Source organism: Pagrus pagrus (genome assembly GCF_965226575.1).
Source record: "Pagrus pagrus genome assembly, chromosome: 19".
NCBI lineage: Eukaryota > Metazoa > Chordata > Actinopteri > Spariformes > Sparidae > Pagrus > Pagrus pagrus.
The window spans coordinates 12,664,824-12,678,849 of NC_140203.1; the positions used below are offsets into that span (position 1 = coordinate 12,664,824).

A 14,026-nucleotide genomic window follows, 5' to 3' on the forward strand; every position below is an offset into this window, starting at 1 on the left:
CGTCTTCGCCCCATTATTTCTCCATGCAGCAGCACTTGACTTACACCACGGTGGCAAGACAAATTGTAATGTGCTCACTGATTCTTTACTGTTGAGAAAGAAGCAAATACTAAATGAACTGGAGCACACTGTCTGTATGCAATTTCTGAACATTGTGCCGGCATAACCTTTGGTACCGGCTTCTTCTTCCTTTATAAAAGATTATACAGTTAGAAACTGAAGGTTAATAAGGTGACTGGTTAATAAGTAATTTAACAATGCTTTATACATTTTGGTAATAAATGTAAGTATAATCAGGAAAATGTACCTCAACTATTACTCAGTGCACAAAATGGCCCCTGTGACTGTCAGGTATTATTTTATGAGATTATCGTGTATTAATGTGAGTTTGTTGAGGTGGATCTGGTTTGTATAGGACTGCAACTAATGATTATTAACTCCACCAAGGAGGTTAACTTTTGTCCATTTGTTGGTTGGTTGGTTGGTTGGTTTGTCAGCCGGTTTACACAAAAACTACGCAACGGATTTCCACAAAACTTAGATGGAGGATGTGTCTCATACCAACAATAGACCCCTTTTGGCGTGGATCTGTATGAAGGGACAGATCCATGATTTTTTTTCTCACTTCCTTTAAAATTACGAGATAGGACGATTTTCGACATTCTCATTATTTTTCAGGGAATAATTCATGGATTGTGACGATACAAAGGCTTCGCAAACCTCTTCCAGAAGTGAAGTGGTCCATTGATCTTCCTGATGAATTAAAAACGGTTTAAAATGTCAAAGCAAAAGTCATGCTGGAGGAGCGAGTTTCCACAACCTGGCAACCAAAATATGGCCTTATTAATGATTCATAACATTAATATGAATCATTTATTAAAAGCCACTAACTTATACAGGAAGTACTTGGCTTTCTTTTAACCCAGATTTGGAAGACGACATTTAATAAAACAGGTCGTCTGACTTTCTGATGATCAAGTTTAGCGCGATATTAAAGGTGCAATCTGAAGACATCACAAGAGAAAGATTTTCACTGACTCATTTTTTTTATGGCTAAACAAACTCTTCATTTTCATGACTGAGTGAACTGAATAAACAAACTGACCCTAAAAGGACAACACAATGTCATACTTTGTTTATATGTGGCGGACCCTGCCGCCCTCAAACAGCGCTCTGGGGACCTTATTTTCCTCTGAGAACAGCTTGATTATTAAATTATGGAAACAATAAATATTCCTCAGTTTGTATTATTACCTCGTTAGTATTGAAAATCAAAAAAAAATCTCAGTTTGGATTTCTTCTCCAAAACTACATAGTGCCCCTTTAATAACTTCCTACCAACAAGGACGATAGTGGATACGACTGACACTTTTAACGTGGTGGCAGGATATAACAGTACATTTCATTCCACCCTATAAGAGAAATAAGCTGTTCACCAGCTCACAGCGTGGGGTCTGTAGTGATTCACGTGATTCGTGAGTAAAAAGCTCCACCTTTGGGATAAACCGGAGGCGGCATCTGTGCGCTGCTGCCTGGCTGCCGGGACACACAGGACGGGATGCAGGAGTGAGCAGAGCCGCTGCCGCTGCCGGCTTTGTCTTCTTCTCTCCTTTTTTATTTTTGTGACTATGATTTTCATCCTCCATCGCTCAGAGGTTAATGAGGGGCTTTGTCCGGACAGATACACCAACAAACAGGCACTTTGCACGGCGCGTTCGCCGTCGCTTTCGTCGGTAATGAGACTCGGATGAGCGTGGAGAGGACAGGATGCCCGCCAGCGGCGCCGACTCCCTGAAGCCCAGCGCCTTCATCCCGGTGTGCACGGCCGCCTGCCTCCTGGTCGGCTCGACCTCCCTCTTCTTCGTCTTTACGTAAGTGCGACCCTGCAAATGGAAAAAAAAGTTGGTGACATGCACTGTTGCTCCACAGAAAATTCATCCATCCATCCAGACATCCATCATCCACCATGCATCAGGTATTGTTTTCATCAATATGTCTTTTTTATTTATGAGGAAGTGAATTTTGAGACTGTAAAATGGGAAAATGTTGGCTTTTATTTTCATCTGTTCAGTGTCATTAAGATTAATATGCCCATTTTTTATTTTTATTTCATCTTGAATATCTTAAAAGTTGCTGAAATCTATTTAAATGCACGCCATGTCTTCTTCTTCTTCTTCTTCTTCTTCTTCTACTTCTTCTTCTTCTTCACTTTGGCTCACATCTGACCTGGTTGGCTCACAGTGTGGGCTAGTCTGGGTGCCTGCCCAGTGCACCCTGAGGACTCGGAGTAAGCACACTTTAGGAGATAAGCCACCCACTATCAAACATGTATCAGCGTGTCATTATGACCCACATGTGTCATAAATTTAGGTGCAGGAAGTCGAACGCACGCCCCGCAGAAGGTTTTCAAACCTCACGCTGCAGTTTGTATCAAGATCAGACAACCTGATTGAAGGTTTTAAAGCAAAATTTGACGAAAGTGTTAAAAAAATAGTTAATTTTAGCCTCCTGGTTTTGACCTACTTGTGAGGGAAGGCAGAAGTAGTGGGAGGAAAGACTCAACTCAAGCCAACGCTGGCACGCAGGAAAAAATGAAATATTATATCACATAAAACCCTGGAATCCAATTTAAACAATGGCTATAAGTTGAGCAGGTTTATCTATATGTACCAAAGCCTCTTCTTTTTTGCTTTAAGAACCAGAAAGGAAACAAAACAAGCAGACCAGTGTCAGTGTCAGAAAGTGAAGGCTCCCACCTCATCAGCTCTGTGCCAGTCGACTGACCCTTGACCTCCGTAGCCATATCTGTCCTAGATTCTCCTGTGTTCCACCGTTTCCACTGGAATCTGACACCAGATTGGGAGTATGGGATTAGGATCCTGCCATGTGATCCCCCATCTGGGAAAAATGTGGGGATCTTTGAGTTTCCTATCAGCAGATATTTACTGCAAGCTCTTTGGATGGGGTGACTTTTACTAGAACACACATTTATTTAGTAGATTTGCGTGGCGGTGAATCTTTCTTTCACACACCACTCCATTATGTTTTCTTTATTTCCTTTACCTCTTTTTTGTTGGAAATCCCTAAATAAGACATATTATGCTCATTTTCAGGCTGATCATTTTATTTTGGGTTACTACTAGAATAGGTTTACATGCTTTAGTACTCAAAAAACATACTGTTTTCTCATACTGTCCAGAGCTGCAGCTCTGTATTCCCCCTCTGACTGAAACGCTCTGTTTTAGCTCCTGTCTCTTAAAGGCCTCATGAATACCTGACTGCTCTGATTGGTCAGCTCACACATGCCTGAGCCAGCACGGCTGAAAACAACAGAGCAGCTGTGCTACATCAATTCTTGTTTGCCAGACTAGCTGCTAGGCACATTTTTGACTCTGTGATGTCACAAAGTCACGGAATTAAAGGCGGGACTTCTGCCGAGTCGTTTCAGGAGCAGTGTTTTCTGTGGGAGAGAGGAGTTTCTCCTAGTGCGGACTTTGGTCTTGTTAATTTTCAAGACTTTTTACGTGAACATGTTACAAGAACCTGTATGACACACTGTAGGAAAGGAAAAGAAAAAAAAACAAAAGAGCAGAATATGTCTCCTATAAATGAAATTGCCTTGTATTCATGATTATACGTGACTCGCAAGATGTATATCCAACACTTTTAAAGACTTCAGATGGGGCATTTTCCAGTGGCACTTCTGGTTGTGCTGAGTCAAACTGAGCCGCGGCGATTTGCATTTCCATTACCAGTTTCAACGCACCGAGACATGGCGAGCAGCGCCCGGGATGGACCCTCTCTGAAGTTGGGTCAAAGTGCGCCCGCCCCACCTTCGAGCAGGCTTTTTACGATTTAATACAAAAATGTGTGGCACTCAAACTCACACATTAACTTGACAGCTGTCTAATCGCTGAAGTCAAGAGACATTTGGACGTAGAGACAGACTTCGAAACCCTGATGAACTCCATCTATACTCTGTGAGAGCAAAAGAAGAAAAAAATCAATGTCCTGCTGACGTGATAGATTGAAAAGAGACTGCTTAATTGGGGCTGCATTGCTAAACCAGCAAAAACCAGGACACTGCAAATGACTGAACGAAGAAGTGATGAATCTGCTTCTTATGGGACGAGGGTTGCGTTTGAGCTGAAGTGACCTTAAAACCTAAAAATGTTTTTTGATTAACAGAGCCAGGCGGAAGAGAGCTTAAAAATGTTCTGACCTCGTGACTGCTGTGTGTCAGCCTTTAAAGACAGCAGTTGAAATACTCACTGTGTGGCCAAAAAGCAGCGTTTCGTGTCTTCAATACCCTTCTCAGCTTTTTGTTTGCCCTTATAGTCTTAAAGACCGTCCTTTTCAGCGTTCGGAAAGAAGATGGAAACAATCTCTTTCTGGAGACAATCAGTGTCTTGTTCACTGCCAATTAAAATCTCAGTTTTCTGATATGAGCAATAACTTCCTGTGAATCTGCCAAGACAGACACTGCAGCTGGAGTGACTCCCTTCCTCCGAAAGCAGAGATAGACAGGTGCTACGCTCTGTTCAGCCCTGCCGTGGTAACACTGAGTCAAAGGGACATCACTTGTCATCTGCCATAACATCACCCTGGCCTTTACCCCGGCTGCTGTGAATCATGGGAACATACGTGGATGCCTTTCGTCACTTATTATACCGCCGAACACTTTTAACCCCAATTTTAATTCTGGACCCTGCAGTCATGTTATATATAAAGTCTCAGCCCTTTCATGTGCTAATGCTCATGCAATTATCAGTGTGTGTGCATTAGCACTGTGAGCACGCTCCCATTTCTGTTTCCACTGCAGGTTTGGTGGAGCTAGAAAAAAACGACCTTTAAGATTGCGGAGGCTCTTTTGTCTTCCTTCGGCAGAAAAACTTAATCAGTCGCCGGCTTCCTGCTTTTGTTCGTCTGACCGTGAACTTTTGTTTGGGTTAGCGCTTATGGTTTTGTGCATTGTTACACTCGGGCAGGTCGCCTACGCCCAACAAAGGCCACAGACATCAGAAAGAGCAAGAAGAATGTCCCCTGCTAATTAAGTTATGTTTCACTCAGTCTGGACTCAGGATACCTTATTTATCTTCTGAGCGTGTTTAGAATACTGAAATATATTGAAACTAGAGAGAAAAGGTGAAGACTGCTGGTGCAAAACTGTAGATAGTTTGAAATGTCATAAAATGTAAATTCTTTGCACGTGAAATTTTGACAGGGAGTAGCAGTTTAAGTTACAGTCCAGTGTGTAGGATTAATCAGGGGGTACTGGCAGAATGGGATAAAGATATTAATAAATATATTATTATTACTGTATAATCACCTGAAACTAAGAATTGTTCATCACAGGGAGCAAGTAGCGTTTTTTTTTCGTTTTTTTTTAGACATGTCCGTCTAGTTCCTCCCATATATTTAATTTATATTTCATACTTTTTGCATTTTTAGCTGCCACTGTTGGCGATGATGAAGCGAGGGCTATTTAGTCAGCGGCGATCTTCAACCTAACAGCCAGATGCCACTAAATCCTTCTAGCTAGACCTTTAAAGCAAGACCATGTAGGCTTTGCTGAAAGGCAGCCAATGAATGGTAATTACAATATGCTAAATTCTAATATGTACGCAGTGTATACACAGGTTAACGGTAGCACAGAGGGAGAAGAGTCATTAAGTCAGCAAACTGACTCAGTAATGCTAGTGACACTGTGTTATCTGTCCAAAGTAACATTAGCTTACATTAACCTCCATTAACTACTGGTCATACCAGGCTAAGTAAGGCTAGTTACACTGCCTTACTGTATCTCCTAAAGTTAGCTTTTTATGTTTAATTCAACTTTTCATTTGTAAGAAAAGGAATGTCTAATATTTTTTTAATATACACATACTGTATATTCCTGCTTGCTCTGTACTGGTTTAAAACTTTACATGTTTACACATATGTACACCGCCACGATCACAAAGAGTGATGAAATGTGGATGACACGAGTCACAGATAACATCGAAGCCATGACAGTGTGAGCCCAGGCTGTATGGAGATTTATTGTCCAGTCTGCAGGAATCGCTCCCAGGTGTTTCCTATACTGATGTCGGTGTCCAGCGCAGTCTGACAGATTACATGACGGTGAAGTCATTCATGTAACCGTGACAGTATATCACAAAAGGAGCCCTGGCTGCCAGCACTAGTGAACTCGCCGCTTGACCAACTGTGCGTCGTCTGCTGGGCCACTGACCCACTGCGGGGATGAGGGCAGCGTGCAGATTGGAGAGCAGCTTACTGTTCTGTGTGATTTAATACAGCTCTGCCCGGGCTGTTTCATTAGGTGGGGCTTGTCTTTGCCACGCTGCGGTGTAATGAACTGTCTCTCCCTGCGGTCCAGATGGTCTCAGAGCGATGATGGAGGCTTGGCCGTCCATGCAGTGGCGTCCACACTGTAATCTCGTCCACGAGAAATCAGCCAGATGAACCGGGCTCACCTTCGTCTGCAGCGCCGCGATTGATGTGGAACAGGCTGTAATCGTCATATTAAGCCAATTTGATGAACGTAATCAAATAACGTTTCTATCTATCTATCTATCTATCTATCTATCTGTCTATCTGTCTATGACCTATAATGAAAATCATATCAAAGCCGTCATATTGTTGTAACTAACCAGCTCGAGTTACACAGCTTAATGTAACTGATCAGCTATGACGGTTTAAGCACATGTCAAACATGACTGTATTTAGTGAGAAGAACTTGGACGCACATCCTGAACAGCAGCTTTGGGGGTGGTGGGGTCACATTATGCTCCTTAATCTTTCTGTCACATATTCACTGCTTCTTCTCATAATTTCATTCTGCTAAATGTGTTGAAATCCACAAAGAAATTTTTGTCCCGTTTCCATTTTTTTCCTCATCTTCTGTTGTAAGAGGGAGTCTCCTGCAGGTATCGACCACCAGTTTTGGAGTTATTGCATGGTAGATCCGGTGAATAGTGTGAGATATGGTGAGCCGTGACGGCACGCTCCGTTTTTTATCTAATGTTAGGAATACACAATGCACTGGACTGGCAGGAATGGTCTGTAATCCAGAGTTCATAATCCAGGGATTACTGTGTTTGCAGCTGGCATGGCATCAGCAGGCGCTCCTCTCGGGGGTTGGGGAGACCCCTCCCCCACAGCCTTAAACCAGCCGGGGGGGTTTGGGGATTGGAGATGCAGTGGGATGAAACGCATAATTGAGCTGGATGACTCTTAATTTTTTTTGTCAGTGTTTTCACTTTCACAAGCGTGTTTGTGTTAACCGCTCATGCGTGTTACTTGTAACCAGCTTGACACGTTTTTTTCTGGTCCAGACACTGGTTACACTGGTAAAACACTTTCCATTAGACAGTCCTAACTGGTACATGATTATTATTTTTCTCTACATGAAGCGATACCATAGAAAACTGTAACGTTCAACTAGAAAATTCCCATGCAGCATACTGTATATGTAGGTTAAACACGTGACGTTCAATCAAACACTGTTAATATAATCCAGTGAATCTTTTCCTCTCTGTCTACCACTGTAACCTGATTACACTGCCCCTCCCTCTAATCTCACACAGTAGAGATATAATCATACTCCCATTCTGTATAATTCTACACACACACACACACACACACACACACACACACACACGCACACGATGGTTCTCTAAGATTTTAGTACACATATACACAGAGGGATGTTACACTGGTTAAAGTGTATAGGACAGGACAGTCAGCTCGATACTGAGATCATTTATCAGTGTAGATGCACCTATAGTTCAGTTTATTGAGGCAATTTTTTAAATCAATTTTATATGATTCAAAACACTAAAAATTAATTTTAACAACAATTTGAATTCATCTTCTTTCATCTTTCGTCTTCTTGCTCATTCACTCGACCCCTTCTGTAGCTGGCCAGCTTTAATAATGACTGTTTGATCGCTTATCATGGTCAGTGCGATTACAATGCTTGCTTTGTGCAGTAATGTTTGTGCAACGTGAACACGAGGCTGCAGCTGAAAGTTATTTTCATTATTGATTTATCAGCTGATTACTTGTCAGAAAATAACAAAAGATGCCCATCAAGAGACCACGGTGACATCTTACAATATCTTTTGTCCGGCCTACAGATATTTTTTTTCTTTTCAGGACGCAGTAATGTGACAGACCAACATGTTGAGGTGGGGTCACTAGGCTGTAATCCTAAACCACCAGGTTTCAGCAGACTCTTTTTGCATTTTTGCCAAATTGAGAATTTCATGAAGGATTTTCTTAAAGATATATGAAGTTGAAGATCAGTCATGTTTTATTCATTTATTAAGTAAATTCTGGATATTTGCTGCTTCTGAAAGGATTTGCGTGTTTTGTATGTTTCATATTAATTGCAGCTTTTTAAAAAGAGCAATTTGACATCACGTTGGGATCAGTACACTTGTGAACAGCGTCTTCCTCTCTTTCAAAGACTGAGCGACTAATTGAAAAAATATGAATCTGTAATGAAAATAATTATTAGTTGCAGCCCTTGCCTGCTTCGCCGTGTAACACAGATACAGTGAGTGTCTTGCCTTCTCTGCAGGGTACCCCGTCATTTAATCCCTTGTTGTGAGCACTGGTGAACAAACACTAATACATGCTTATCTTTCACTGTAAACAATTACTTTTGGGATCCACTGCTCCCATCAGAATAAATGGGATGAAGATTATCCTTTAAAATCTTTGTTGTAGCCTCTGATTTGTGTTAACCTTAACCTGTGAGGGATGGATACTTGCTGGGGCTCAAAAACACTGTCAGACCCTCGATTGACAAGATGAATTCAAGTACAAGTACAGTAAGCAGTGTTTTTTTTCTTCTCCCGTGTTTGTATATTCAGATGCCCGTGGCTGGCTGTGACCATCTGCCCTGCTGTGCCACCATGTTGTGCCGTCCTCTTCCTTTTTGTGCTGGCCAACTTCACCATGGCAACCTTTATGGATGCTGGAGTGCTGCCAATGGGTTGGTAATCAAAGTGATGTTGTAATGCTTACAGTAGGGAATAAAAAAAAAAAAAAACCTCAACAGTTTTGCATATTTTTTTCCCAGCAAACGAGGACGAGGACAAGGATGACGAGTTCCGCGCTCCGCTGTACAAGAACGTGGACGTGAAGGGCGTCCAAGTGCGGATGAAGTGGTGCGCCTCGTGTCACTTCTACAGGCCTCCACGCTGCTCGCACTGCAGCGTCTGTGATCACTGCGTGGAGGTTAGTGCACGGGCACATTTAAAGACGGGATAAGGGACGGTATCGGCATCGATACCGTGGGGTAGGGTCAGAACTAATGTGGGGGAGCATTTAAATCCGGAAATTAAGTGATAAGGGTTAGAACATAGAAGGCACGGATGGACAGATCGGGGGGGAGAAGTGAGTAGCGCTTATGAGCGAGTGTAGCAGTGTGTGTGGGGGGAAAAGTCAATAAAGGGGATTCTGCAGAGTGAATGATGGACGGGGTGTGATGGAGGGAGGGAGAGATCTCATTAATCAGGTTAATCCTTTTCTCAGATCCCTTGTAGTCTCAGTAGAAATGCAATTTGAAAAAGGGTTCAGACCTCCTGTATTAAACAAAGTGTATTCAGAAACAACAGTGGATATTCCACAGGTTTTCTATGAATGCTTGATTTTTCAGTGCTGCAGATTATTCAATATAAACGGTTCATTTGATTTTTTTCCCCCCACACTCTCCTCTCAGGACTTTGACCACCACTGTCCCTGGGTGAACAACTGCATCGGGCGGCGGAACTACCGCTACTTCTTTCTATTCCTGCTGTCGCTGACGTTTCACATGATCAACGTCTTCACCTTTGGCCTCATATACGTCCTGCACCACATGGACGAACTGTGGAAGCTGCACTGCACTGTCACGTATCCTTATACAACCTCAACATGTTTATCTGTTTAGTTGTTCGTGTAGATGTACAACCCCGATTCCATTGTGACGCTGTGTTAAACTGAATGTGGTAATTTGCTAATTTTTTTGACATATGCTCAATTGAAAACAGCACAAAGGCAATATATTTCATGTTTTCATCAACTTCACCTATTCTATCCTATACTTCGAAAGTTTTCGGTCATCAACAAGCAAAGATGATGGATTGTTCACCGCTTTGTGAAACACAAGATCGAATAAAGGATATGACTACAGGGGCATCCCAGCTTTTTGGGAGTTTAAAAATGTGTAATTGAGACAACTATGAAACAATATTCCTTTACAAATACGTACAGTTTGGTAGTGATCAGTATATCAGGGCTGTTTCTCATCCCGGTCCTGGGTCTCACAGGATTCCACCTGTACCTGGTGTCCAGAGGACGCACCACCAATGAACAAGTCAGTTTATCTATTAGGAAAATATCTCTACAACATGATTTATTTACATCTGACAAAATGATACAAATGTACTTCTCTCTCTTTGTGATCCTACAGGTAACTGGGAAGTTTCAAGGAGGAGTAAATCCTTTCACACGTGGTTGCTGTAACAACCTGGAGTATCTGGTTTGCAGTCCCATCTCTCCACAGTAAGAGACATTTTTCAACTTAATCTTTAGTTTTTCACAGACAGTATAAATTGTGGACGGAGCTCCTGGGTCTAAAAATTGAACGTAATGTGGATGCACATCGGATGCATTCTTTCTAATGGCCAGCAAGGGTCTACTCCACTAAAAGAAGTCCGGTTGTGTGTGCGCTTATGAGAAAATTACCCTACTTCTCACTTTATTTATTACCTCAGTAAACAGTTTCCTGATGAGTTTATCGTCCAAATTGGTCATTTCAAGTCTTTTTCAATACAGCATGATGTTATTTTGTAAATTATGGTCCCATTTAGTGTAAATTAGACGATAAAGCAGGGAATGCTGGAGGGCATTGCTACCTGGTGATGGACAAGTCGCTATGAAGACTAGTCCACAGGTTCTCACTCAGATCCAATCAGGATATCCTCCCCAGCTCCACCCTCTTAAATCGGGTCACTTCTGGGCCCAAAAACCAAGACAGCGACAGCCCAAACACCACATTCAAAACTTCAAACCAATGGTTGACATCATGGTGGCTCCATTCTCTATTTATTTCACGTTGTATGCTGATAATTCACTGGCTGACACCTTTTTTGTCATGTGACACCAGGTACACAGCGAGGCCCTGCAAGAAATCAGTCATCCATATTCAGCCTCCGTTCCTGAGACCAGAGATTGACAGGCAGATACCAGCAAAAGTCAGGGACAACGGGATACAGAGTCAGGATCTCCAAAATAAAGTATGTATGAACAAATTACACACCAAAGCCAAACCACGCACAGTCAAATATTTTCCCGCATACCATCTAAGCATTGTAACCTCATCTGTCAAGGGATCAGATCTCTCATGTTTCTGTTTTTTTCTCCTGCCAGCGAACCTCAGCCGGAGCTGTCGAGCTGTCAGACATCAAACAGGGGAAAACTCCGCCACCGCTGCCACCGAAACCAGACCACGGCCTGCTGAAAAGTCACGTCTCTGCCATGGACGGTACTGTAGAATGACACTTGTATACTTTCATTACCAGATACAGCAACAAACTCATAAAGTCATAAAGTATTGAGAGGCAAATTAACTCAATGTTGGTTTTATGATATCCCCAGCCTTATCTTTTAAACGGTCCTGTAACAATTAGCAGTAATTCACATGTATTAATTGTTTTTTATTTGCCATACGTGACCAGATTGTAATGTGAGCCCTGTCTGTGGGTTTTTCAGAAGGGTTTCTGTACACTATAATTAATCACAAAGTGTTTTATTATTCCAGAGATGGGACACCACACCAAATCCATCATTCCTGTATCCATTCCCACTGTGCCGCAGCTACGGCCCGTCCTGGAAGCCATATCCAGAGGATCGTCACCCATTCCTCCAGAGCAGGTGCTTCTCAGTCTGATACTAATTTGCTATCGTAGGTAGGAGCGTAATCCTCATCGTCCAAGTCCTCGTCTGACACACTGCTTTTTCCCCTGTTGTTTAGTTGCTGAAGACATCGGAGCAGCAAGGGTACAACAGAAGTCCTGACCGCCGCTCTGAGCCGAAAGCAAGCCCTGTGAGAGGCAGCCAACAGGCCGGCCTGCCCGTCCAGACCAACAGCACGTCCAGCTCGCTGCAGCTCAACTCTCTGACGCTCAACTCCCGCTCTCTCACTCTCAAACACAGCAGTCGCCACGGCAGCAAATCCCACCTGCCTGCCATGCATGGTGACAGTTTGGGATCCAATCCTCCACCGGGCATCATCAACTCTTCCAGCCTGCTGGCCAACCACAGCAGCAGCAGCCTCTCCTACGATAACCTCATTAACCCTGCAGATCCTCAGTACCTGGCTCAGAGAGGGGCTCCTCCAGTCGGCTACCACACTCACTATATGACTCTGGGAACAGATGGTACTGTGCTGCAGCGGCCCCCTCCTCACGGCTACAGTCCCGTGTTTATGGGCGTTGCCAGACAGTCTCCTCAGCCTCGAGACTCCTCACCTTTGCAGGGCCTCGCCTCAAGGGATCCCTCACCTTCCTTCCAAGGTTTCATCCAAAGAGACCCTTCTCCTGCTTTTCAAGGGCTGATGGCAAGAGACCTCGCATCCCAAAGCGTGACATCACGAGACCTCACCCCTCCAGGTCTGGTGATGCGAGATATGACGTCTCAAAGTCTCCGAGACAGCCTTCGGGATCTGGGTCCACAGGGCTTGACACCTCCGAAGTCTGCCGCCGCGCGCTATGATAACTTCTCAAAAACCATCATGGCGTCCATCCACGAGAGACGGGAAATGGAGGAGAGGGAGAGGATGCTGCGCCTCCAAGCCAGATCCCAGGCGCTCTACGGCCCAGATGTGGGGATCTACGACATCCCCTGCAGAAGGAGCCTACCACCAGATAACATCCGGCCACCAGGCTCCCGTGGACCGACTCCTCCGGCCTACGGCTCCAGGGAGTTTCTCATGAGCACAGGCATCCTCGGTTATGGCATGAGGACCTCGCCTCTCTCCAGCTCCTCCACGTCGTCTCTGACTCGAGGCCCGAAAACGTCCAGCTCCCCTCTGCAGAGCAGCAGCAGCAGCAGCCTCCAAAGCAAGGGCAGGTCTTCCTCTCCAGCTTACTGCACTACTGACAGACAGACTCAACCCCTCCCTTCCTCTACATCCACTCTGCCCCGTTTAACGTCCTCCTCCACCTCCTCTGCCCCCTCGTACGCCTCCTATGCCACCGCAAAACGATCCTCACTCACATACTCCTCTGAGGGGAAGGACTCAGTCACCCTGGGAGCCCTGAAATAAAAAAAAAAAAATTACTCTATGTTTCTGATGGTGTGAATGAATCATCTATGCAGTGTTAGTCTCAGTCTTCACAGCTCTGAAAATACTTTGTAAATAAGAGGCCATTTGGGACTCTCCTGTGTGGGAGGGTGTGTGAGAAACAAACACACACTGAAAGATAAACTTAGAAATATTCTTGCAATGTCATGTCAAGTTTGACCAAAATGAAAAAAAAACGGTGAATCTCAGGACAGCTGTGCCTCCTCTGCGAAACAGAGCGAGCTCCTTACACTCAGTCAAAGCAGAAGGGCTTTGTGAAGAACACAGATTAACTTATTATCTGTTTGTATGTGTTTTGATATTGCTTTTGTGAAACAATGTAATACCACCTCATCTAATTTGTCTCCCGCTGCAAGACACCCGATTTAATAGAATTTTGTAGTTGTTTATATAAATAAAGTTATTTTGTAATTTTCATTTCCTGTTTTGTTCTCTCGTGGGAATAGCTGTCTGTAGACCATATTCACACGGCGGCCATATTCCTCTGACATCATGCTCAGGGTGGGAAGCTCAGATTTTGTGTTGCAGTGTTCCCGGTGTCTGGGCCATATTTCAAGGTAAAACAACATATTTGTCATCAAAAATGTTGTTTTACCTTGAATCACAGCCTGATGTCCCTCCAGATTTTCACTACCCATCATCTTTTTAGTTTTCTGATCAATTGGC

At 43.6% G+C, this 14,026-nt stretch overlaps 1 protein-coding gene across 2 annotated transcripts; it reads left to right on the forward strand.

The window, feature by feature from the left end:
* Positions 1–1,562: 1,562 nt before the first annotated feature.
* zdhhc8a (zDHHC palmitoyltransferase 8a) lies at positions 1,563–13,777 on the forward strand. 2 transcript variants are annotated; one of them, XM_084382697.1, is made up of 10 exons: positions 1,563–1,871; positions 8,883–9,004; positions 9,092–9,249; positions 9,734–9,906; positions 10,267–10,369; positions 10,466–10,557; positions 11,162–11,291; positions 11,425–11,539; positions 11,816–11,928; positions 12,029–13,777. In XM_084382697.1, exons 1-10 carry the CDS (start codon positions 1,768–1,770, stop codon positions 13,319–13,321), a joined length of 2,403 nt encoding a protein of 800 aa, XP_084238823.1. In that variant the 5' UTR covers positions 1,563–1,767; the 3' UTR covers positions 13,322–13,777. The 2 variants fall into 2 exon arrangements, with proteins under 2 accessions (XP_084238823.1, XP_084238824.1); XM_084382698.1 differs by lacking the exon at positions 1,563–1,871 and adding an exon at positions 1,902–1,975.
* Positions 13,778–14,026: the final 249 nt, after the last annotated feature.